General features: G+C 42.7%; 2 protein-coding genes across 10 annotated transcripts in view; one reads left to right on the top strand and one right to left on the bottom strand.

Annotated features, from left to right (window-relative positions):
• wdfy4 (WDFY family member 4) overlaps nt 1-18,729 on the bottom strand; it is a 39,984-nt gene extending 21,255 nt beyond the window's left edge. For 2 of the 9 annotated variants that reach the window (XM_034552738.1, XM_034552737.1), the window contains exons 1-35: nt 18,494-18,729; nt 17,477-17,704; nt 15,963-16,211; nt 14,966-15,077; nt 14,059-14,186; nt 13,544-13,672; nt 13,232-13,421; nt 12,220-12,409; nt 11,841-12,001; nt 10,407-10,639; nt 10,186-10,325; nt 9,789-9,919; nt 9,421-9,522; nt 9,101-9,291; nt 7,219-7,946; nt 7,003-7,096; nt 6,705-6,919; nt 6,483-6,580; nt 6,099-6,330; nt 4,813-4,889; nt 4,505-4,723; nt 4,201-4,379; nt 3,887-4,118; nt 3,499-3,650; nt 3,308-3,419; nt 3,027-3,217; nt 2,757-2,909; nt 2,531-2,604; nt 2,051-2,212; nt 1,839-1,936; nt 1,642-1,738; nt 1,315-1,517; nt 476-642; nt 277-396; nt 17-196 (exon numbers count right to left, since the gene is read on the bottom strand). In XM_034552738.1, the coding sequence (XP_034408629.1) occupies nt 17-196; nt 277-396; nt 476-642; nt 1,315-1,517; nt 1,642-1,738; nt 1,839-1,936; nt 2,051-2,212; nt 2,531-2,604; nt 2,757-2,909; nt 3,027-3,217; nt 3,308-3,419; nt 3,499-3,650; nt 3,887-4,118; nt 4,201-4,379; nt 4,505-4,723; nt 4,813-4,889; nt 6,099-6,330; nt 6,483-6,580; nt 6,705-6,919; nt 7,003-7,096; nt 7,219-7,946; nt 9,101-9,291; nt 9,421-9,522; nt 9,789-9,919; nt 10,186-10,325; nt 10,407-10,639; nt 11,841-12,001; nt 12,220-12,409; nt 13,232-13,421; nt 13,544-13,672; nt 14,059-14,186; nt 14,966-15,077; nt 15,963-16,211; nt 17,477-17,497 (5,760 nt within the window). In that variant the 5' untranslated portion in view covers nt 17,498-17,704; nt 18,494-18,729. The remainder of the gene's footprint in view (nt 1-16; nt 197-276; nt 397-475; nt 643-1,314; nt 1,518-1,641; nt 1,739-1,838; nt 1,937-2,050; nt 2,213-2,530; nt 2,605-2,756; nt 2,910-3,026; nt 3,218-3,307; nt 3,420-3,498; nt 3,651-3,886; nt 4,119-4,200; nt 4,380-4,504; nt 4,724-4,812; nt 4,890-6,098; nt 6,331-6,482; nt 6,581-6,704; nt 6,920-7,002; nt 7,097-7,218; nt 7,947-9,100; nt 9,292-9,420; nt 9,523-9,788; nt 9,920-10,185; nt 10,326-10,406; nt 10,640-11,840; nt 12,002-12,219; nt 12,410-13,231; nt 13,422-13,543; nt 13,673-14,058; nt 14,187-14,965; nt 15,078-15,962; nt 16,212-17,476; nt 17,705-18,493) is intronic. The other 7 variants (XM_034552735.1, XM_034552733.1, XM_034552734.1 and 4 more) reach the window with 7 other exon arrangements.
• A 439-nt stretch (nt 18,730-19,168) lies between these two features.
• On the top strand, nt 19,169-23,697 carry si:ch211-223a10.1 (putative ZDHHC-type palmitoyltransferase 6). Its single transcript, XM_034552761.1, has 10 exons — nt 19,169-19,462; nt 19,996-20,131; nt 20,280-20,390; nt 20,510-20,642; nt 21,080-21,258; nt 21,425-21,498; nt 21,649-21,811; nt 21,891-21,973; nt 22,597-22,787; nt 22,907-23,697. The coding sequence occupies exons 1-10, from the start codon at nt 19,342-19,344 to the stop codon at nt 23,393-23,395; spliced, it is 1,680 nt and encodes a 559-aa protein (XP_034408652.1). The 5' UTR covers nt 19,169-19,341; the 3' UTR covers nt 23,396-23,697.
• The last annotated feature ends 159 nt before the right edge of the window (nt 23,698-23,856 follow it).

The following is a 23,856-nucleotide window of genomic DNA, read 5'->3' on the forward strand; positions in this document are numbered from 1 at the left end:
AGAATAACACACAAACCTCTGAAACGTCCAGAGGATACACAACTCCAGCGAGTGCATGGAGGAACTCTGGTGATGCCCACAGTGGGTCTCTGGGTCGCAGGTTATGGAGTAGACAAAGGAACTGCATCACACTTGCTGGGAGCTGCATCTCCCATGATGCATCAGTGCTTGAAATGTCCTTTGTTGGAGGAACAGGCTGTTAAAACATTAAAATAATGCGTTATACATGACTTTGTGGTGAAACATACTGAAGGAATACGGCTATTACGTTCTCACCCGAGTGATGATGGCTTTGACTAATGCCAGAAGTATTGTCGCAGCTTCAATACAGAGCTGCTGAGCAGGAGTTTCTGCTTGGCTGTCAATCAATGACTGTAGGAAATCATCCAAATGCACCTGCAGATGACACATTAGAGCATTGTGACAGGGATGATGAAGATGATTTACAAGAAGAAAAATGATCAAAATGACCCACCTTTCCCTCTGCAGTGTGACTGGTCTTCTTTTCCAACAGCAGAGAAGCCAGAGCTTCAAACACCTGAGGCCGGTGAGTGTGTCTAATCAGCAGCCCTTGGAGAACATCAAAGCCTGGGCACGTGGTGCTGAGGCACTCAAAAGACCAGGAATGGGCTCGAAGGTTGTCTGGTGGCAAGGCAAGAAATCAATGAGAGAAGTTGCTTTTTTAACCCTGCATGAGTGGAATATTGTCTAAAAATGCAAGTCTATCAAAAATAATCCAAGACATGGTATGACCCTGAGGAAGACTTATGGCGGTCGCAACGCATTAGTCATTTAAAAAACATATCGCCATTCAAATAACAGCATTTGGATTTCAAACAGCATTCCTTGGGAGTATTTTGGAAGGAGACTTGTATTTTATATTTTTGGAGACCATATTTTACCTATGCAGTAATGCCTCTACAAGACTGAATAAGCACACCTGAAGGATCCAAAGACCCTGCATTGACACTCAATACATTATTGCAGACTTAAATTGTATTAAAGTTTAAGATGTTTAATACATAAAAGCAGTATCACAATAATAAAACTATAATTTGCTAATTGATTTTCATATTCAAGTCATGATGAGGTTTATGTATGCAAATGCGTGTTAAGTGCGTGTTTATGTCAAACACCAACCCAAAATATTTCTTTCAAATACCATATTTAGTCAGTATGTAAATACAATCATTTTACACATCAGAATTGTGTATTAAAATTTAAAAATAACTTTATGTCCTCACAATATGACTCAAAATAACAACATTGAATTATTATCCTGCTTCACTTTGAGAAAGTATAAACTATATGTACCCAAGACAGCGAGGGGTTCCTCCATGCCTTCTACGAGTGTTGCTGGGAGAACCCCCTCTCTGAAGCTGCTCTGCTGGCTGGGACTCGACAGAAAGTGTGTGAGCAGGACGAGACCCAGTTTCAAGGTGGAAGGGTGAAGGTGGGGCTGAAGGAAGAGCAGGAACCAATCACTGCCCAGGGCATCGAACAAGGCCTTCTGCCGACTGGTGGGGAATAAGAACATGATCAAGTAATTCGGTTTAGTTTCTGCCATGACAAGGCACATGAAATACTGTGAAGTCTTTGTTCCAGTTTCGGTTCAGCCAAGTAGTATCCAATGCCACTCACTCTTTGATTAGAAGGTTGTCCGAGTTGAGGATTTCGCAAAGAGATCGTAAGAGCTGGTTACGGATCCAGATGAGTCTGGCTGGTTCAGACCTCTGAGCTACAGCACAGATAAGACAAGTATGGGTCAGTACTGGTGACAAGGGTCATGAGACATGTAATGTACTGTGTAAGCCGTAGTTGTGTGGTGTATGGTGTACCTGGTGTGTCCTGTGAAAGATCACCGCCAGATATCTCACTGCTGCCTTCATTAATGTTACTAAGAGGAGGAAGTGTGTAGACCAGGAAGAGCCCAACTCTGACCAGATAATGGGAGATATTTAAATCTGATAAACTTAATTGCTCTGATATCTTAAATGAAAAATGTATGACAGGAGCACTTATTGGGGGCTGGAGCATTCCCAGACTGTACCTGCTTGTGTCCAGAGGGGTCAAGTGAGCTTTTAGGAGGGATGTGATGACACAAGAAATGATCTGAACCTTCTGAACGGTCACAGCAGGATCAGAAAGCTCGAATAGCAGCGTTGGTAGCAGGCCCGTACTGTGCATGACCGCTGCATTCCTGCCGTCACTGCTGAGAAACAGAGAGAGCATTAATATCAATCACAATCTGTTCCCACAGACAGTTAAACTAATTCAGCAATCCATGCACAAGTTCAGTCAAGCTCTTCTCGTCTGTCCTCTGTTGAACATTCCTTTGAGGGTTTACATGTGCACATGTACATTTCTGTGATACTGATGACAGGCTGCTGCAGATGTTGACAAAACAGCCGACAAAGTCTGTCCAACACCCTTTTTATTGTGGCGGCTAACTTGTTGGCCATGTGACATAACAATTAATTAGATTAAAGCTACAAGCTGTTGGTCACACGCTGAGAGCTGTGGAATTTACCTTGAGGAATTCTGGAGTTCAGCGAAGTGTTTCAGAACTGAAAGGTCGAGATTATCTGATGTGTTCTGCCACACCTGAAAGCATGACATAATGAGAGAGAAACAACACGTTAGCAGTTAGCTTCCAGATGCCCTTAAAAACATGCAAAATAAATAACGGGGATGAGATAAAAAATTTGCCATTTCCTACATCCACTGAACTTTTATGCAATGATTTGGATGCTCACCTCCAGGTCACACAGCAGGGCCTGGAAAGCAGGTATGTTCTGGATGCAACCGGAACCAGAGCTCAGCTCCACTGACCTGGAGAGATACAGAACCAACTGAAAGGTTCTGTAGCTGAGCAGATTGTGCTTCATCTTCAGCAGGAAAGCTAGCAGCTACAAGCAGAGCAATATACTTTTAGGGAAAGATTACAACAATAAGATGGCAGATTTAGATGTGTGTTTCTACATAACGTGTAGCTATTCCATTCATTTTCGAAAGGTCCGACAGACCTTATATCCATTGATTCGGTGCATTTCCTGCTGCATGGCGAAGTTGGTCTCCAGCACAGAAAGAAGAACTTTGACAGCTGCATACAAAGAGCTATCATCTGGCGCCATTGCAACTAGACTGAGAACAACTGCTGGTCCGCCGACGTACAAGAAACCATTAGATGCACTGCAGGGGGTGAACGTACGCACGCCTAGAAGAAAGAGGGCCGAGAAGTTACGAAGTGTGCCTGTCAGAATAAACTAAAGTGCAAATAAACTTTTCAAAATAATGCGATATTTACCAAAATGTCCAACCAGGGCTGCTCCTATGGTCCGAGCTGTACCCCTCAGGTGCTGGCTGATGTTTGGCGCGAGGAACACAGGGGTTGATTGATCCCGGGATGTTATCCCCATCTACACACACACAGAGAGAGAGAGAGATTGCTACTCTGTATCAAGACAAACGCATCAGTTCAACATGGACTCATCTTACCTCTTTAGCAATCAGTCTGCAGTCCACCTCATTGTAATTTTCTCTGATCTGCACCACAGTTGTTAATGTCGAAATTGCTAGGTTGATGCCAAATGAGATTCTCTCCTCGGGAACCAGCCTGAGAGGGAGAGACTCAGCATCTGAATCATGCTCTGGGGACAAACAGAGGGGGGACAACACAGGTGCATGTAGTAGAATGGTCTTACAGATGGAACGTGTAACCATAATGATTACTATCACTAGCTAAGAAAAACTTAGATGTGCAATTGCATTAAATTGCATGTTATTTGTCTATTAATTACAACATATTTATATGTCAACATTGTCCTCACGTAACACATGTTAAGTTGCTCTGAATCAAATTCTTACACAAGATCTTGTGACTCACCTGTATTGCCCAGAGCCAGGAAGTTGCCCTGGTAGGCGGTGCCTTGCGTGTACATAACACTCACAGCCTCAGGGCTCAAAGCTTCTTCAAACAGGAACGATGGACCCACTCGCCACACTAGAGCAGCATGCTCCTTCCAGAGAGCTGGCGTTCCTATCAGTCCGTACACATCAATCACAGCTGCGGGGTCCATGGAGACATACTGACCAGGGAATGGCTGAATATACCTCATCTGACAGAAAATGCAGAGGCTATGATACACGAATACAATAATACCACACGTCAGCTCTTCAGTTTCCCTCCTCTTGTCATACCTTTCCTGTCCCCACTGCCTTGCCGTTTAAGTAGGCTGAAGCGATACAGCTCTTCTTCATGTCTTTGGCCATGACCACAGCCAGATGGTGCCACTGACCTGGGACCAGCATGCCGGAGCAGCGGAACCTCAGTGATGTTGGCAAAGAAGTGGGAGGGAAAACTTCTGGCTCCATCATATCTGTTAAACAAACATGAAGAAAAACATTTGGTCAATCTCTACAGTATAAGGTCGAGATGTAACTTTTATTGAATACATATGTATTGATGACAGTTTTCAAATGTTGAAACTTCTATCACTCTTGCCCAAGTATGTAAATGCTTCCTCCTCTGTGGAGATCACCAGACAGCCGTCATAGGCTGAGAAAGAGATAGACAGGCAGATGTACTGTTGTTCAGTCCGGGACATGTGGCGAACCACTGACAGGAGGTGGATTGGGTGGGAATCACAGGCTGAACTAAATCGGTTGATTTGGAACCAGCAGGAAAATGAGAGACCAGCTGAAGGGGGAAAACCCCGGCAGTCTAAAATATGAAAGAAGGAGATGATTAGACATTTTATTCAGATATATTCACAAATATGTGGGTATCAAACATTTAGACTCATCACTTACCTCCTCCAATTCCACCTGTTGAAATTGAATCAGCAGTCACTCCTTTCACTGTAGCCAGAGAGGGTAGGAAAAGGCAGCTGCAAAGCATACCGTCGTCACATGGCAAGAAATTAGTGAATGAAAAATCTATGGTTTTTTTCCAACATGTTTGCAAAACAAAAGGCTATGTTAGATATAATCAGGTGGTGAATCCCTGCAAGCCTTTTGCAAGAGAAGGTCCATTGCACCAGATTCAAATCCTTGTCCACTGCAGGCTATACACTGAAAAGAAAACAGGCAGCGGCGATGTGCGGCTGCAATAATTACATTCTCCTGCGGCTGGAAGGCGTGTTTATTTGTTTCAGGCAGACTTTGTAATTCAGGTCACGTGATTGTCAACATGTCACAGGACATGGTTTACTGATGGCTGCGGGTACCCCAACATCCCAAATTGCTCCGTAAAGGAATGTGCAATCTCTTACCCATCAACTACAGGCCTGGTGATGAATTAGAAGGTTAATCAAAATTACAAGTTAAAATACAGCCAACTTTTGGTCGCTGCAGAGTCAAAACAGCTGCAGCTCAATGAGCTATGAGTGGCCGACGCAGCTTTCCACATCGCATGGGAGCTCGCTGCATGCCACACTTTTAATTTTTTATGTTAAAAGTAAATTAGCAAAAAGGCCTGGATTTAAAGGCCAGAATAAATATGAACTTTGTCTTGAAGCTAACATCAATATGTTATCCTCAAACAGATCCCATATCACATAAATCTCTTTGTCATGCCTTGATTCAAATAAAGAGAGCCTCAAGACGGGTAAATATGTTTGATTAGTACATTAGTAGGAGACAGCATGGATTTTACACCCCGTCTGTCCACTCAGAGATCTCGTGCTGCTCTTCAATAGAGTTGCTAATGAATAGGTAATTCTTCATGGGTTTTTTTGCCCTACATGTCATTAAGCTCCACAGAGAATCCTGAGAGCATGCCCAAGAGTTCACACAAGTTTCAAGTCTAAGATCATGCGAGTGTACCACCTTTATCGTCAGGAAACTGCAGTGAACTGTCTTGATCTGTTACCATGCCAGATACATTTTGAGAAGTATCTCGCCTAGTAAATTCTTTTATTTTTCGTTGTGTTTTTATTCACTTTAAGGAGGGATTTCCTCACAAGCCAAACCTCACTGAGTTTATTTTTGCAGCACATATGTTTCAAGATGAATTTATATAGAGCATAAATAGAAGTTCCATCTAGTCTATTTGATACTGCAGGACTAAACAGGCAATCAGTAAATCAAGGACTCACCCATATCCACTCTCACTCATGTCAAACTCTACAAAAGCCGGTGAGGAGGAGACTCGATGTGGTCTGAAGGTGCGTGGCGACGTCATGGAAACCAGACTGACAATCTGGTGGACAGGGATTGCCAGACCAACACAGGATTCACTGAGAGTTGTAGACTTTAACAAGCTAAAAGTGCGCTTCAGTTTCTTCACTGAAGATCCTGATGAGACATCTGCTTCTGTACTGTGATCTGCTTTAGAAAACACAACAACAATGTGACCTGCATTCATGTCTGTGTCTGAAAGACCTAATTCAATTTTTAGAGGATTTAATCTAACATGTATCATCAGTAAAGAGCAGGCATTAATATAAAGATGAAGTTATTAGAATAAAACAAGTCTGTACCATTTGAAACAGGAGGTTTGAGTAGCGGGGCACATTCTAGTTGCATGGCTGTTTTGTCTGCCCAGCACATTAGTGGGTCCCCTAAACACAGGAACTTTCTGAGAAGGAAAAAGTAACATGTCAGAATACTGTAGCACAATTAAATTTAAAAAGCAAATCAAATCCAAAAGTATCTTCATCTTCAGTGCAATAAAGACATGGATGTGTCTGAACTGGTTTTACCTGAAGTTTGAAGGTGTGATGGCCTGGGAGGCGAGCTTCTCCAAGATACGAGTAACAGGTAGATGTACCGGATGGTTCGGAGCCAGCAACATGCTCCAACAGTGGGTCAGGAGTGTTGAGACCAGCCCCCCTTCACACACTATTTGGCGGTTTCGCTCAGATTTAACCATGGCCTGGACATGGAGCGCCAGTGAGAGCTGGACCTCCGTAGAGAGCTGGGAAAGAAGGAAAGAGGATTTGGCTCATACTGGTGTGTATTCGATAAGGGACAAGTGACATGTTCAGTCTAGGAAGTTACTTGTGGGTCCTCGGAAGTAAATACTGATGGAAGGAGAGTCATAATAACACGAATTGCTCCTGGATGAAGAATAACATGATTGCAGCTGAACCTACTGTAAGCAAAGCAAAAAACACAAAACAAAGTATGGGTTGACACTTACGAGATCACATATAGACCACATTCATCAAATACAATTTTAGCTTCCACCACCTCCAAATGGTTAAAAACATGCACCTGTACTGAGACTCTGTGCAGACTGAGGAAATACTGGGTGCTGTGTTCCTGGAGTTTCCGTGTGTGTCCTCAACGGACTGCAGGCCTGATCCCAAGTGGACAGGAGGGGACCCTGAATACACTCCTTCGTGACCTGCCGGTCCATTTGCTTTCTCTTTATCGCCGTCACACCCATCCTCAGGCTCTAGTTCCAAGTTTAATTCCAGAGGAGAGTAGGTTCCTGTGGCGAACTGGTCGAGATACGAGAGCAGCCTGATACATGTCCGAAGAGTGACCGGCAGATTGAGCGGTGGGGTGGAGGGAGAGGAGGGAGCTTCAGGGGCCTCTGCAAACTCTACAAACTGGTGAAAGCTTTTTCCAGGAGACTGGTTGTCCTCTGCAGTCTTGAGACAGGAGCCCTCGTATTCATCAAATTTCTCTTTCGGAGGGTCTTCTGCATGGAAGCAGCCCAGCTGGAGAAGAGCCTCTGCCAGCCTTTCATAAAAGCCACCGGTCTCAAAATGGTGTGCATTTACTGTGTGAAGATGCACAGGCAAGGCCAGGATATGGAGAGTGAGGAGGAGGAGGTCCAGCAGCGGCTGGTGCCCCAGGGACTTCCACACTTCTCCCTGGGGAGGGTCAGACAGAGCTCCTTCCATGTCGATCACCAGAGAGAGCAGTCCGGTGAAGCCTCCTGCTCTCCTGAAGGCGTCCCAGCTGTTGGGACTCTCCAGCACCTTCCGCACAGACTGAAACAAAGAAGTGACGAGTCAGACCGACGACTTTCAGCAGTGAACATTTGGTATTGTTACACACTCGAGAGTCGAATCATGTGATAAAAGCCAATTCTATACTTTAGAGAGACTATATGCTTTGCGCCAATTTTTAAAAGCATCTCCCTAGTCAATTAAAACAATGTCACACAAATGAATTAAACATATAGATATACCATAAATCATTTCTGGTAACTAGTTTTTGGAGGTGAACAAAATTACATCAGCTTTATTCAATTTAGAGACCTAATCCATCAGGTAGGTAATGTGTGAGGCAGAACGCAGGCATAAATGTGATTAACTGAAACTGGAGTAATCACAATGGCTCTTAACACTTGCCAACCCAGGTCGTACCCAATCTGATTGCCACCTGCTTTAACCATGTTAGCACAAAGAACACACACACACACACACACACACACACACACACACACACACACACACACACACACACACACACACACACACACACACACACACACACACACACACACACACACACACACACACACACACACACACACACACACACACACACACACACACACACACACACACACACACACACACACACACACACACACACACACACACACACACACACACACACACACACACACACACACACACACACACACACACACACACACACACACACACACACACACACACACACACACACACACACACACACACACACACACACACACACACACACACACACACACACACACACACACAGCTCCTCTCACTGCCATCTATAAAAACGGACACATACAGTGGGCGTGTAACTTAGTTAGGCTTAATCAGATCTTTGTCCCATTCACTGATCTGATAGAGGTGGTAATCTTCAGAGTGCCACAGCACAAGGCTGCTGGCCTAATCGAATCGGTCCAGAGTTAACAGCTAAACCTGTTTTAGCAAATCAATCTGCATTTGTCTATAATGTCATCAGGGTCCCACATGCTAAGAAAATAAATTCACTAGCTTATTATGTTTTAATTGCATTACAATGTGTTGGAGTGGCGACTACGTTCACAGTTCAGCTGAGATCACTGCATATGTAAGTCTTTCTGGATGTGTCGGTGTGTTGTGTGCTGTGGCTGCAGGTGCGCGTAAAATGTACGTACCTGCAAAAGGTCCCGCTTCAAACCAAGTTCCTGCTGTGTAGAGGAGCAGAGGGCTCCTATGGCTGTACTCATAAACTCATCTGGGTTAACTTCAGCTAGCTGCTCCAAAATGCTCAGAGTGGGACCTCGATATTGATCCTCATCCAAGAAGATCTTTATGTAAGGAACCATCCCAAGATCTCGCACTGAAACTGGAATACGCAAAATTCAGTGAACAGCAGTGTCTCGCATTGACATGAATAAAGGAACATGGTTGCAGAACATGACAGAATAATGGAATTTCACAAAGAATGGTCATTAAAAGAAGCAAATGTGTATACTTGTGTTTTTGATTGAACGCAGAGTAAGGGTTGACACAACTTGAAGCATACACGTAGTGAGCATTCTCTCACTGTCCTCCACACATGGCAGCTGCTGGGGATCTAAAGAGCACAACAACTTCAGACACAAATTACAGAGTAAACATACAAAATTGTTGTTGTGGCTGCAGATCCATATTTGCAGGCCAAAGTTCCACATCAATTTAATTTCAAAATCACTCAATTTCAAAGATTGACGATAGTGATTCATGACTGGGTGTGTTGCTCAATTTCTATAATGACGTGTTATGTCACAACAATCAACTCTATGTCTGTGTAGTACAATCATGAACATCAGAAGTTGAGGAAACAATTATGTCGGTTCATACGTATTTGAGGGGAAGAGACAACGCCGGCCTTCCTGAGGATTTTAGCTCTCCTACGAATTTCGCTGAGCAGCAGCTCCAGCAGGCCCCAGTCACTCAGCACCTCAGCTAGCATACCACTGTGCACTGTCATCCTGCACAGCAGAGCAGACAGATCTTTGAAAAAAATCTTTATCTGGCATAACCTGTTGTCTATATGTCTCAATGATAAGACTAACCAAGCAGTTGCAGTAATATTTGGAGCTTATATTTTTGGCCATTTTTTACCTAAACTATCTTTAAGTGTGCTTATCAATTGAGAGGGGAACAACACATTCTGACTAGCATCAGATAAATTAAGGTTATATATTTGAAGCAGGAGTATTTATGAGTAATATGTGTACAAACTAGCACCGCCCACCTGTGAAAACACTTGAGAGCCACCACTCCAAACTCTATGCCTGCCACTCCTCCAGCCAGTGTCCCAGACCAGCTCTGCTTCAGCACAACCAGCAGTGCCCGCAAGGTCTCATGGGGAATGTAGTTAAACTTAAATATCACCTGTAGGAAAGTATTTAATCAAAACCTCAAATGCATTTTGTATTAAAAAATAATTATGCACAGGGACATACCAAGTCATACCATCTCGAGCAGTGAAAAGAATCGTTTTTGGACAGGCGCTGGTTTACGCCACACACAGGCTGCCAGCTGGGCCATCGACTGCACCGTCCACTCTAAGAGGAAGAAATTGGCTGGGTCCCTCTCCCATATTGTCTGCAGGGTTCGAAGGAGCTGACAGCATAGCAGGGAATCATGACAACGCAGCAAGGAGGTCTGCAGCAGGTGGAAGGCTTGCAGGTTTTTTACGGCTAAACCTGGAGACAAAGGTAGGAGGTGAAGAATCAAAAATGTGTCAGTACAGTTAACTTGTCAAAGGGGGTTCCAGCCCTTTAAAATGAGTCATATTGAATAGAATATGTTCTATGTGTTTGTTTATCAAACTTTTAAAATTTGGAAACAATGTTTTCTCATCTAGTCTATGACATAAAGTATAACAATATCAGTCTGAGGTCAATTTCGCCAAAAGATGTTTTGAATTTAAAGCTCAATTTATCAGATTTTGCTCTGGCAAGGTCAGACAGTCAATTTCATAGAACAAGGAGAACCAATAAATTACAAACAACCTTTAACACAGAGCACATGCTGAATCCTATAAGTCAATCGAGTTATATATACATAGATAGATTGAAAACAAACAACACAACATGCACAAAGGCAAACGAAAAGTAGCATAATCTGCCTTGATAGAGTTTGTTGGCTGGATTGTCAAAATATTTATAGGAGGTCTTAAGATTTGGGAGCCAAAACACGCTTGTGTTTGTTGCGTATAAATATATACCTGGTTATAGGAATAGGATTCATTTTCACACTTAATCAAAATTGCATCAAAGCCAAATAAGATCAGCAGAAAACAGTCCCTGGTCCCTCTGCTGGAGAGATCTACTCCTTGATGTGATGGATGGGCGCTGAGTGTGTGTGTGTGTGTTTCTGTGTGTATAATTGAATGGGTGTGTGTGTTTATTATGGACACTCTATTTATGAGTGTTGGATGGAGGTGTGTGTGCATCTATGATAGATGGCTGGTTGCTATAGGCCAGTGGTGAATGGATGTGGAGCATCCTAACAGAGTTAGAGGGGAAGCCTCCACTTCATCATCTCAGACATAATCACCTCAGCTTCCTGTTAACCTGAGGGGTGTTGTGCACTGCAGCGGGGCAGCAGTGGGGGAATGGGGAGTCAGGGTGTGTAGGAAATCAGGTGAAGGGAGCGGCGCAGTTAGGGTGAGTTATATGAGGGTTAAAGTGCAAAGGAGGGATGAACTGTGTGGTCATTTGGGGGGCCCATTCTCCTCCCTAAGCCTATCTTTGCCGAGTCATGCATGCAATGATAATTAGAAGGTTTGGAATATGAATATGGAAGGGATGGTTCAGGTTCATGGTACAATCAACTGTTAACAATAATTATTGAGGGGTGGTCAGAGAATAACAATGCAGAACTGCAGAAGAGTTAACCTACCTTTGGTGAGTGGCGGGTCAAACCTAAAGGCTGGAGGTTGAGGATTCGTCACACAAAGAGTCACTTTCAGCTCAGCTTTTCCAAGCAGGGTGAAAGATGCAATGAGAGCCAGTAACTCCTCCACAGGATGCAACTGATCCACAGAAACACCTTCCTCACAGCTTATGATGGTATGATGATGGGAGACAAAAAAAAGTTAAGTTAAATTAATAGCAGAGATAAATGCAGATTTATCTTTACCGACTCTAAGAGCAGACAAATTTAATTAATATGACAAATTACACCCTTTGCAGCGTTTTTTATTTACACAATGCAATTCCAGCTAATTTTAAAGAGTGTTTATTAATTTGTTTCCTTCTTCTTCTGCATTTTCTCTCACCGTTTCAGTATGATTTCAAGGGCCTTGTAGCCGTTATTGTTGTCAAACTCCACAAAGAGGGCTGGATTGAGAGGGTATGTGTCTCTGATGAAGCTGAACACAGCCACAGCCACCTCAGCCAGCAGCGACCCCGAGACATCAGCACTGATGTGCAACAGGTTCTGGATGCAGATACGCACACAGTTCTTGCCTAAAGAGGAAACAACCGTGTTCTTGGTTAGTGAAGTGGTAATTTGCTCAGAGATAAAAAACAATACAGATAGAGATCAAGAAATATAGAACAATAACATCCACACACTCAAAATTCAAAAAAAGATTAGCACCACAAACAAGTAATGGTTCAAGCATACTTCTTTTAAGACCATGTTTTTGTGAATGTATTTGTAGATGTATAGATTTTCTTTTTTTAAGATGTTGTAAATGAGTATTTCCTAAACACGGTGCATCTAGTCCTTGTGTATGAATGTATGTTACAATCAATGCTACTGTGATGTCCAAATCAAACTTAACTAAACAACATTTTCTACGAGATATAGTATATGCTACAATAAAATATACTGTTTTCATCCATTTCAACTGCTAGAGATTGATGATTCCGTAACATAGAGCAAAAATATCTTGCTGAAGAATACCGATAATTTCTTGGTGTCCAACACAAATCAACGAAAACTTGCGTGTCCTAGAACATTCCCATTTAAGTGAATTATCTGGACTGATGGAGGCATCATGTGAAACAAATTTGCAGTATGTTGCTCTGCTGGGATGTGTGATCATGTGTCCCTGTACAACCAACCCTTGACTGGAATAAAAATATCTTCCTGCAGAAATAATTTTCCAGAATAAAAGATCATTAATCCCTTTCTATGCAGCCTGTGTTCTAATATATTTAATAATGTATTTGTTGAGTGGAACTGATGAAATATAGTCTATTATAACTAGGAAGCAGAACAATTAAATAACTACAAGATAAACAGAAATGTTACTGGTCCCAATAGTTTGGAAAGTACCTCACCTTGCAAGCTCGGGACAGTGTTGCTTGTTGCTGCAGCAGAGACTGCCTTGAGGACCCGGGAGGCCTGATGTCTCCATGGAGCGCTGGTCTGGTCCCATAGTGATGTGAGGCCAATGATGAGACACTGCAGCTCCTGAGTTTCCACCAGTCTCTCCACATTGACTGGCTGCCTACATAGCTGGAGAAGAACCTGGAGAATAGGTTTAAAGTGAGAACCACAGAATCTAATGAAACAGAATAGAAGCAGCACAAGTAGAGCTTGCATGGTTAGGAGGAAACATGCAAAGAGTGAAGCTATTTGCCTAAACTGACCTGAGTTAGCGGCTCCTGAAAGGTCTCTTCTATGGCCAAGTTCTCCTTTTCAGCTGGAAGGCACACTAGCAGGTACAGACATTTCACCAAAGCAGCAGGGAGCCCGGGGTTTATGCAGGACAAAATATCCTACAAACACACACATAAATCACACCTTAAAATAATTCATTATAAATGATGACAATTTGAAGAAAGAAATTCGAGAAAAATGTCCAGCTCTATATCATTTACATTTATCATTTTGGTTTAATACTAGTTTTAACAACTTGCCTTGACAATAGAAGTTATTCTAAAACAATGTTAAAAGATTTTCACATCGTGAAAAAATGTGTGTGGTAGTTATCAATATAATGAATGTCCAACATCCAAATGCCAGTCAAGGATTCACATGCAGTAAATAAGGGTAATTAATTTCCCCATGAATGAGTGACTCCCATCAAATGTAAGAAGCCTTCGACAACATTGATCAACTGAAAGTACGGAAACCTGACGTCCCTTCACAAACTTTCACTCACTGAGCTGTCAGCGGTCAGCAGCAGCAGAGACTTTAACAGCAGCCATCCTTGATTGTCTCTGGCCTCACAGTTTGTCTCCTTCGTATCCTGCCTCTGGAAGAACCGCACCACCTCACCACGAGCCCCCTCTGAAAACAAAAAAAATGGGTCATGAACAAGCCCAAGACAACAACAAGGCATGCTGAACATACTGGAGCCGTTTCTCCTCCCCCTCTACTGCAACAGATATCAGTCAAATCGAAATCCGCATTTCAGTCAAGTGTGGGCAAAAGTGTAAAAGTTTCATTTCTATGTTCAGAAAGAAAATTTGGATTCCGTTTCTATTTTGGTCAGGTTGTTGTGCAACACAAGGGTTCCTGTGAAATTATTTTGAATAAAACGCCTAAAAAAGAAAGAAAAGTCACACCTTTGTAAAGTAGTTGAAAAGTAGCATGCGCCAGGTTAACGCCTCATTAAACTTGATACCAGGGACTGCATCACAAACTAGAAGCATCTACTTCCCTTAAAACAAAGAAAGGTTGTCCTTCCTGCCCCCAGTAAAAATACACTGAGTGTGTGGATGCTATTGTTACCAACCAGCATTAAAAGGGACATGGAGTGAGGCCGAGGAGGCACAACAAGAGAAAACTGGTGTTACATTGATCTACTAATGCTCGGTCAGAGAAAGTGTCCAAGCTTCAAGAAGGGAACTACAGACTACGTCGTTTCCGCATTTGTGTGAGCAGCTTGCTTGTGCTTTGATAACATGACACCAGTGACATTTACAACATGAGAAAATAAATTCTGGAAAAGTACCGCATCCAACTGAAAATGCAGAAGTAGATAGCATTGGTAGAAAGTCCCTCCACCTGGAAAAAAATAAATAACGGTGTTGTATTGGCTATCAAATATGAGCAGCTGCTAGTACCTGCAGGTCTTTCAGCCAGTCTGCTGTGGATGTTATGGATGACAGCATCAGCAGTGAGAGCTGCAAGCCCCTTTATGTTCAAACTTTCAAGTCTGCCACCATCCTCACAGACCTGAGATCAGAGAGGAGACGGTCCATCATACACAATACACTGGAGAGCAAATACAATCTTTAGAGTCGTGATTGACTGACACACATGAGATGAAGTCTCCTGCAAAAAGCATGTTTAAGTGAAAATGGTATCTAAACATGTCTGTAATATGAATTTTTTGATATGAACTGTGTTGGTATGGAAGTATTAGCATAGAATGTTGTTTTCATTGGGGTGTACTTTGCCATGTACTCATGTATAACATATCAGCTCTACAACAATTGGTAAATTATGAGATGCAATAAAACAATGTAACTATATTATAGTTGAATATCAGCTGATTTGGGTAATGTACGACACAATAAATAATGCTCTTTTCAGTTCCATAAGAGGATATCACATTTCACTGAGGAGAGAGGACCTACATTCTGGTCATGAGGCTCATACAAATACACACACACATATATACACACACAAAGAGTGATTACGTCAGCAGCTGTGTGATCAATGGTCACACAAACACGCAAATGTTTCTTCATAACTGGGATGCGTTTTAGGTACAGATAATGATAAATTCCTCCTCTTCCAGTTAATTAAAAGCAAGGCCTGAATCCACTTTGTATTTCATGTGACAGTAAACTGACTACCATGTCATGTTGTTTTATTCAAGCGGTCTGGAGCAGTTTGACCTGAAGCTCTCATGATACCTTTTCAAGGTGGCTTCATTTTAAATTATCAGACCATAATCAAGTATGGATTCCCCAGTTGATAGTCTCCATTAATTTCAGGATAGAATAAAATGATTCACTCGATTGACTGATTAACAGCAAAATATAACTCTGCAAAAGGATGCATGGAAGAACAATGAGCGATAAAAAGGCACGTTGTTGTCCCAGAGGTTCGTACCTGTATGTAGAGAGGCAGGACTTTGACTAGATGCTCCTCTCTCTGTTCTAAAGGGACATGGTCAGTTCTGTGGTCGGGACTCGAGTTTGTGTGAATTCCCAGCTCCTGTAGTTGTTCTCTGAGCACTTGAAGGAGTTGAGGGCTCCTACAAGAGCCCTCCACCTTCAACTCCACAGAGACGGATAACTCCCCTGAAGCACTTAGCTCTCCGGTTTCCTTATTGATCCTTTCCCCATTAGCACTCTGGTCCTGGAGGGAAAGAAAGAGTCAAAAGTGACACATCTTCAGATTGTTCCATCTTTTTGTGTTATTTATTTTTTTCGATACCCAGAGTTTACATAATATTCTGAATGTCTTTTCTTAAATCATATTTTCTTGAATTGTCTCACTTCCTCAAATAAGTTTGATCCAAAACAAACCTCCCCCCCTCCTGAAGCCCACATATCTGCATTGAGACAAAAAACAGATAGAAGAATAGACTTCTGGCAGTCATGTGCCATGTTTATCAACCAGTTATCAACCTCTGAAGGATCCACATGTTCTAATTGATACCATTTGTTTAGTAACTGGAAGCAAAAAATGGTTGGGCCTGCCTGTTGAGCTTTCTGTTGTTTTATTGCATTGCTTTTGCTGCTTTATCTGTCAAAGCACTAAAAAGGTGCTATATAAATAAAGTTATTATTAGTAGTATAATTATAAAGTAAATTCAAGCTTCAAATTCACCATTGCATGGACATATTTTACTACATATGTTTTAAACTGTTTGTATGTCCTTATTTTCCCCTGTTTAGACAACGGCAATTGTGCAGCGGTTTGGGAATACCTAATCATTCCTGTCACTTACAAGTGAAATCTATTTGACAATTTGATGTGCTCACATTAAAAAAGATGGCAAATTGGGACCTTTTGTTGTACAAAATCAAATCCATGTGACAATGATTAAACCCAAAGATGGTCTGTCCCTCTCAGTTGCCCCCAACATCGCTAAAGTTAATCATGTGGAATAAATGTCTTCACACAGGAAGCTGCTAATATGTGTCACATTTCTCTGTCTCACTAACTGTGGATGAGGAGTCCTGCTCCCAAACAGGCATGTTTCTGTATGACTGAAGCTTTGACGAGGGAATCGTTTCCTCATTACAGTGATACTCTTTTAGGGACTTTCTGTTTAGAGTCACACACACACGTGGTGAACAATAAGGGACATTGGTAGATGTCGGCTGCTAAACTGATAAGCCAGAGCTCGGTTAAGTAAAAGGGAAAGGCAGTTCACATTCCAGACAAATGTTTCTCATGCGAGAATGTTCGGTGTGCCGAGTGGGTGAGAGACACTGATGGCAAGAAGGTCCAAAAGCATCTAAAGTTACTTGTGAAATAGAAAAGTAACAGATATCCCTATTGACAATGACATACAACCTAGTATGTGAAATACATGATCACGGGTACCGTAGCCACCTTGGCTATGCCATTCAAAAGGAACATTATTCACGCACCACACGCTTAAGTCCTCTTACCTGTACTTGTGTGAGTGCCATCTGATTTGTCCTAGCTCTACAAGGACGCTGTCATCTGTGTTGTGTTAGTCCAGAATACAAGAGATCTGCTCAGACATGACTAGCGCCGACTGTGTCGACCCTTCTGTAAAATGACCCGCCCCTCGCTAATCTGCACCAAGCAGACTGAACTTTGAACGAGCAGAGCAAATCAAGTCAGCTGGCCCAGGTCATGTGAATTCTCACTTCCTAAGAGAAGCAGAAGTGAAACATTGTTGTTTAGCTGGTTGGATTGGGCCCTCCTACCACAGCCCAAAGACAAGTCCATAGGCTTTTTATAGACACAGTATGACAGTAATCTCAGTGACAGGATCCCATGATCCAGCAAAGATGCCAACAAACTGTTTGTAATAACAGGTTTAATTGGAGAGATTGAAGGCTTTGGGGAAACAATCAAAAACAAATTAAGTTTGTATATGTGTCTGCTGATTATATCCTACTGTAAAAGCAAACCGGTCCAAACAGGTGTTGTTAGTAGTCTTACATTATGTAAGTCAGCAATGGGGACGCTGATCGCAACGAGTGTGTCAGTGTAGTGTGAATGCTTGTGGAGTGCAACTGCACTGAGATTGGGAAACTACTGGGATTGTATTGCCGACATAGAACTGGAAAGCGGTGCTGATATAACGTAGCTAAACAGCGCCATCTTGTGGGTTTTAATTATATAGAAATATGCGGACAGATAATAGGTTGGGAGAGTAAACACTTCCCCTAAATGGTCCCTAATAGACAACCTTCAACCTTTTCACTGGTGTACAACCACACACAATATATCAGGACGACTGCAGGTGTACCCATTCGAGCTGTTCTGTAGATGCCATGCGCTGGTGTGATGCTAACTCAAGTGTCTTATTTGGCTCTTGAGATTGAATGCACGGGCAGCCATCATTAATGTGACTAAATAGTACACCTTCTTCACCTAGTATGAAAAGTCAAAAATGGCTACAAAGAAAGGACAGTCACATGACTCGTCATCACCTGCTGAAGTTGAAGACACTCTCTCTCTGAACCCTCTCGAGCTCCATGTCGAGCGTTACCATTCATTCTCAAGCCATTTTATTCGCTCTGCAGACCTTCTCCTCAGTGTTGTCTCGTGACGAGTACACGCCTCGCTGCTTTAACAGGGCGTCGGCTCAATTGTCGCATCGTTGCAGCAGTGTTAACTTTAATAAGCAGACCGCAGAGCACGTGTAATGGATACAACGTTTATTGCGTCCGAGGCACAAAAATAAAAGCAACGCCACTCATTTCAGCCAGTGCCGCAAAGAGACCTGGACGTCGCAAACCTGTGCTCTCTGAGCACTGCGGGTTCAAGTCTCATTGTTTATTTCTAACTTAAGTATCGCATGTTGCAGTAACAAATCAAACGTTTGCAAAATGAATAATAATAAATGCATGGCTTGCCTATCACGAGTTCACTTACAAAATATATCAAACAAGTATTTTACGCAACAAAAAAAAAATCCAACATTTCAGCAAATAAAATGTTTTTTTTTTTTTAATTCTGTCCCGATATCTTCATGTCCAGCATGCTGCAGAAATAAATGTTGAGGTCTTATTTTATTTATAGGGCCCAAGTGCTGTGTTGACAAGGGTGACATGGACGGTCATGTGACCTGCTGCAACCAACGAGGTGTCCAGGGCGTGGTCTGCCTCGATCCGTTTAGCACAACGAAAGATCCACGTTACGTTGAAGCGAAAGATGATCTCCTTTCTCACTTTACATTATGATGTTGTAGCGCTTCGTCCAAAGAGCTGATTTTTGGTTTCCGTTGCAGTTTCTGTCGGTGGAATTAAGAGCAGGCCGTCTCTGGGCACCCGTCATAATGCATCCGATGCCCGTGTGCTCCGATAACCGAGGAGACATATTTGACTGTATACAGAGAGGGAATATTGAACTGTGTATACAGTGCCTTCAAGATGACCGATCAGTTCTCAAGCTAAAAGGTAAGGTGGAATAAGATCGTCAGGGTTGCTCTTTTAATTACAACATATTTGTGAAACTACAGGCCACTACTCCTGTGTTCCTGTCAGTATAGTTTTTAACCTTAAACTGTGATGGTATTTCCTGATTGGCTCAATACAAAGCCAGACAACTGCCGATAAACGTTGTTTTCCAAGAGCAGAAACTATTTAATCCCATGTCGTATGTCTGTCATTCACATTTTGTATATTAAAATATATATAACTTGTAAAAATAGTGAGGCATTGAACAAGTAGCCTATGTTGCTATTTTCAAAGGATCACTTTAAACTTGATTGTGCTCCAGTGTCTCCTGTTGTGATTTTGTCACAAGGCCAAAGGGGAACTTAACCCTTCTGCAGCTCGTCACATTGTGCCAAAGGCAACTCTATCCCCGGACTCCAGAGGGTTTCAACGATCAACAGGCTGACAGACCTTGCATTTATGTGAGGCCTATATTGCTCGTCCCATTTACTGCAGATCTGACTCTTAATGTTCTTGTGTTTGTCTTTATCCAGGCTGGGGTGGTTTCACTCCGCTCCACTACGCTGCACTCCACGGTACCCGCGCCCTGGTTGACCTTTTCCTCGGTAATGGAGCTGACCCCAACCTGTCATCTGACGGAGGACAGACAGCCTTTCATTTTGCCTGCAGGTGAGCAGTAGCTGCATATTTAGGTCTCTATGGTGTCCAACAAATATGTCCGGCTTCTCGATGGGACACTGTCATGGTGTGAGCATCATGCATTTAGTTCTGTAATGGATTCAGGGTAATAACAGTTTGTGCTTTTGACGCTCATCAGGCAAGGGAACATCTTTATTATACACCAAATGATGCAGTATGGAGCCGATTTGCGTCTCATCGACCTGCAGCGAAAAACGCCACTGCACCATGCAGTCACGGGGGGCAGCATGTGAGTAGATAAAACGACACATTACAAACATTGATGTTTTCGTCTTGTATTTGTTTGGCTACTCAGTCACACACAAATATATATCCTTCATGCACTGACTGTTATATTATCTTTCCCAGTGTTGCAGTGCACTATTTGTGGGAAACAGGAATGTTCCGGTTTTCAGACACAGACATGTACCAGGTGACACCCCTTCACATGGCTGCATCCACAGGCAACACAGAGGTGGTACGGTATTTGCTCAGAGACCAGGTATGATATGATGGCCCTTACTCTCTCACTCACTTACTCACTCACATGCTCCAGTTTGCCAAGAATATGATACAACTTTATAGAGGACGATGTGAGAGGGTATCTATTGCTGCCACAACCACTGAGAATGACATGCAACTATATACTATGACTTTACTGAACTTTTAAATGCTTTTAGTTACTTTTAGCTAATGAATTGGTTCTCAATCCATCTTATTTGCAATGTGGATAAGCGTCACTGTCATCAACCACTCATATACAACTGGAGGCAAATAAGCTTAGTACACAACCTAGTACAACATTTTCAAATACAAAACTGCATCCATACTTGGGAATGTGACAAAGATCAGTTTAACCGTAAGATTCATTTGTGAAACTGGAACCAGTGCAGATATGTTTTAGCAGCCGTGCAGCTCAACCCTCTGTTTGTGTTTCAGAGATGTGCTGTGGATGCAGTTGACCAGCAGGGAGCCACCGCGCTCCATGTTGCAGCAGAGATGGGTGGAGTGGAGGTGTGCTGGACACTGCTGCAGAGAACAGGGTGCAGGATGCTCTGTCAGAAGAACCACAGTGGCCTCACGCCACTGGACCTCTGCAAACAGGGGAAGACATTTAGGTGAATCTGCTGTCTCTAGAAATTACCGACTAGCGGACCACTGCATGAGATAGAAACACCCCTCAGTGCCTTCAGATATCCAGAAGGTTCACATTTCCAGAGCACTTCTTTCTCCTGTGATCCTGATGCTGAATATTATATTGCTATTCTGTGTATTTTTCTCTAGACATCAGCAACTCACCAAGCTACTGAGACGATACATTAAGGAGCCAATACACCACCAGCCCAGGGAGTCTCCTGGTGAATATTACTCTGTAGTTTTACAAGGGTGATGATTATTATCATGACAATGGTGATGATAATAATGGCACTGTTACAAGTGCTCTGTGTGTGTTTTATGAGTCTTTCATACATCTTTGTATGTTTGTATCGTGTGTCTTTTCTCACCAGTTTTGTATTACTGGACACTGTGTTTTCCAACCCTGAGTGGAGCTGCCATCCTGTTGATAGCAGCCACAATGGGAGGCTATGGGGGGCTAACCTGTGGTTTGCTCTTCCCCTGGCTGGCTAGAAGCATCTTCACACAATATCACCGCATGACCACATACCAAAGGTTTGACAAAAATGTTCCATGTGAAATGTTTAGCATTAAGTCAACTTATTTCACCGTTGGTTGTATCTCTTTGTTCCAGGTTACCAAACCCAATCTACTTGGGAACCCTCATAGCTGGCTTGTTCCATTCCCTGCTCTGCTTCTATGGAAAGATGATGCTTAATATCCTTCACAAATGTAGCACACATTGAGTCTCATGCCCAGGCATATTAACATATGATGAAAATGATGATTAATGATGATTTTCTTTGCACTGCTAGCAGTATGGCATAAGGGTCTCAATGATGGTTGGTTTGTCTGCCCGTCCCACACTTAGGTTCAGAGAGGGATATCTACACCAAAGGCCAGATTGCTTAACAATGTTGTCCATAATTATAATGGTCTAAACAGGATGATATCAAAATATTATGGTGCCACCCTTAGGTCAAGCAACATTGTGACTAACAAATTAAAGTTGGCTTTTCCTGTAATTATCTGTGAATAGTCCCCAGATGTTGAACGCCAGTGTTTTTCATTATCCTTTGTCCTTTCCTCTTGTGCCACCATTGAGTCACATGTTGCACTTGTACCCAATGGATATTCAAAGGGCATTATGCAGGAACCCATCCATGCTCCCCAGGGAGAATATTTGTATTGTCGATACTCCACAAGCTTTCCTGTGAAAATTGTCAACATGGCCAGTGCTCTCGTAGTTCTTTTGCTCGCCCAAATAGACACAGTAAGGCAAATGTATTCTAGGATTTTGTAAATGAAAATGACGAGGGTTCATCCTTAACATTTTGAATGTGTGTGGTCAAACAGTGTTGTGGTCCATGTGTCGATGGTCCACTTCTCCGTAGTCCTCGTTTTGTTCTGCAAGGTTCTGATTCAGGACCCTGGGACACTGGACAGAGCAGATGCAGATCCCCGGTTCACCTGTATCGCTGACCTGGTGGAGAACAATGAGAGCCCTCACAGGTTCTGTCCATACTGTGAGGTAAGACGTTCACACGGATCAGAGAGTTGCCGATACATTTATAGATGCCACACTTTTCAGTTCATGGGCTCCATCATACCAACAATGCATTGCTCTCCTATGTCTTATCTTCCTCACAGTTGTTTGTGCCGGACTACACTAAACACTGCAAGCTGTGTGAGGTGTGCATCAAAGACTACGACCACCACTGCCTTTTCCTCAACCGGTGCGTTGGCCGCAGTAACCACCGCCTCTTCCTCATCTTCATCCTCTCCATGGCGGTTGCTCACCTGCTTTTTGTTGCCACGGCAACAAGTTACCTGTGCGACAAGATGCCTGCGGGCAATCGCAGGTTGTCGTCGTGGCTGACTTTGTTCGGGGAGGAGTTCTGGGTTGTGGTAATGATGACAATGAATGCACTGACACTGCTCTGGGAGGTGTGGCTACTGATTGAGCAGTTTGATGCCGTCGCCACGGGAACGAGCACCTACTTCAGACAGTGTGAAAGCTCCGCGCGGCAGCGGTCACTCGCACAGCGCTGGGTTGTCGTGCTGTCGTTTCTGCTGGAGGGTCGAAGACGGGTGGGAAGAGCACAAATAAGAGAGGATAAAACTTCTATAGACATTTAAAATTGTCAGCTTGTCTTGTGTCCAGTAGTCCGTTTACAGAGTCTTTAATGCCATATAACATGTTGTACTTAAATGTAATTACATCCTAATATTCTATTTTAATACACAGTAGGCTGCAGAATAGATTAGTCAGCAGATTTAGCTTTAGGTTTAGATGTTCGCCTAGTTTTTAGAAGCCTCTCAGAATACTTTTGTTCCAATTAATGTGTTGGTTTACTTTGTTCTGTGTTGTGAAGTACTTGATTCCAAAACTGTGTTTTAGCAGGGAGCACCTCTGAAATAATGCTCACTTTTACACCGTGTTTTGTCTTCGACATCAGCTTAAGTATTTTGAATGTCATTGTCATAATTGTTTTGAAGAAAAGTGTGTCATGGTGTTAAAGCATTGTTTAAAGTTGCGAAGATTTGTGTAGGCTCCTCATAACATTAGCAAGTCCTGTGATTAGTAACAATGGTTTCTA

Source organism: Cyclopterus lumpus, chromosome 15, assembly GCF_009769545.1.
Source record: "Cyclopterus lumpus isolate fCycLum1 chromosome 15, fCycLum1.pri, whole genome shotgun sequence".
NCBI lineage: Eukaryota > Metazoa > Chordata > Actinopteri > Perciformes > Cyclopteridae > Cyclopterus > Cyclopterus lumpus.

Coding starts and splice junctions, on each gene's coding strand:
- si:ch211-223a10.1 (XM_034552761.1), top strand. CDS start 19,342: ATGCATCCGATGCCCGTGTGCTCCGATAACCGAGGAGACATATTTGAC. Junction 19,463..19,995: donor ATCAGTTCTCAAGCTAAAAG/GTAAGGTGGAAT, acceptor GTCTTTATCCAG/GCTGGGGTGGTTTCACTCCG. Junction 20,391..20,509: donor GCAGTCACGGGGGGCAGCAT/GTGAGTAGATAA, acceptor TATCTTTCCCAG/TGTTGCAGTGCACTATTTGT.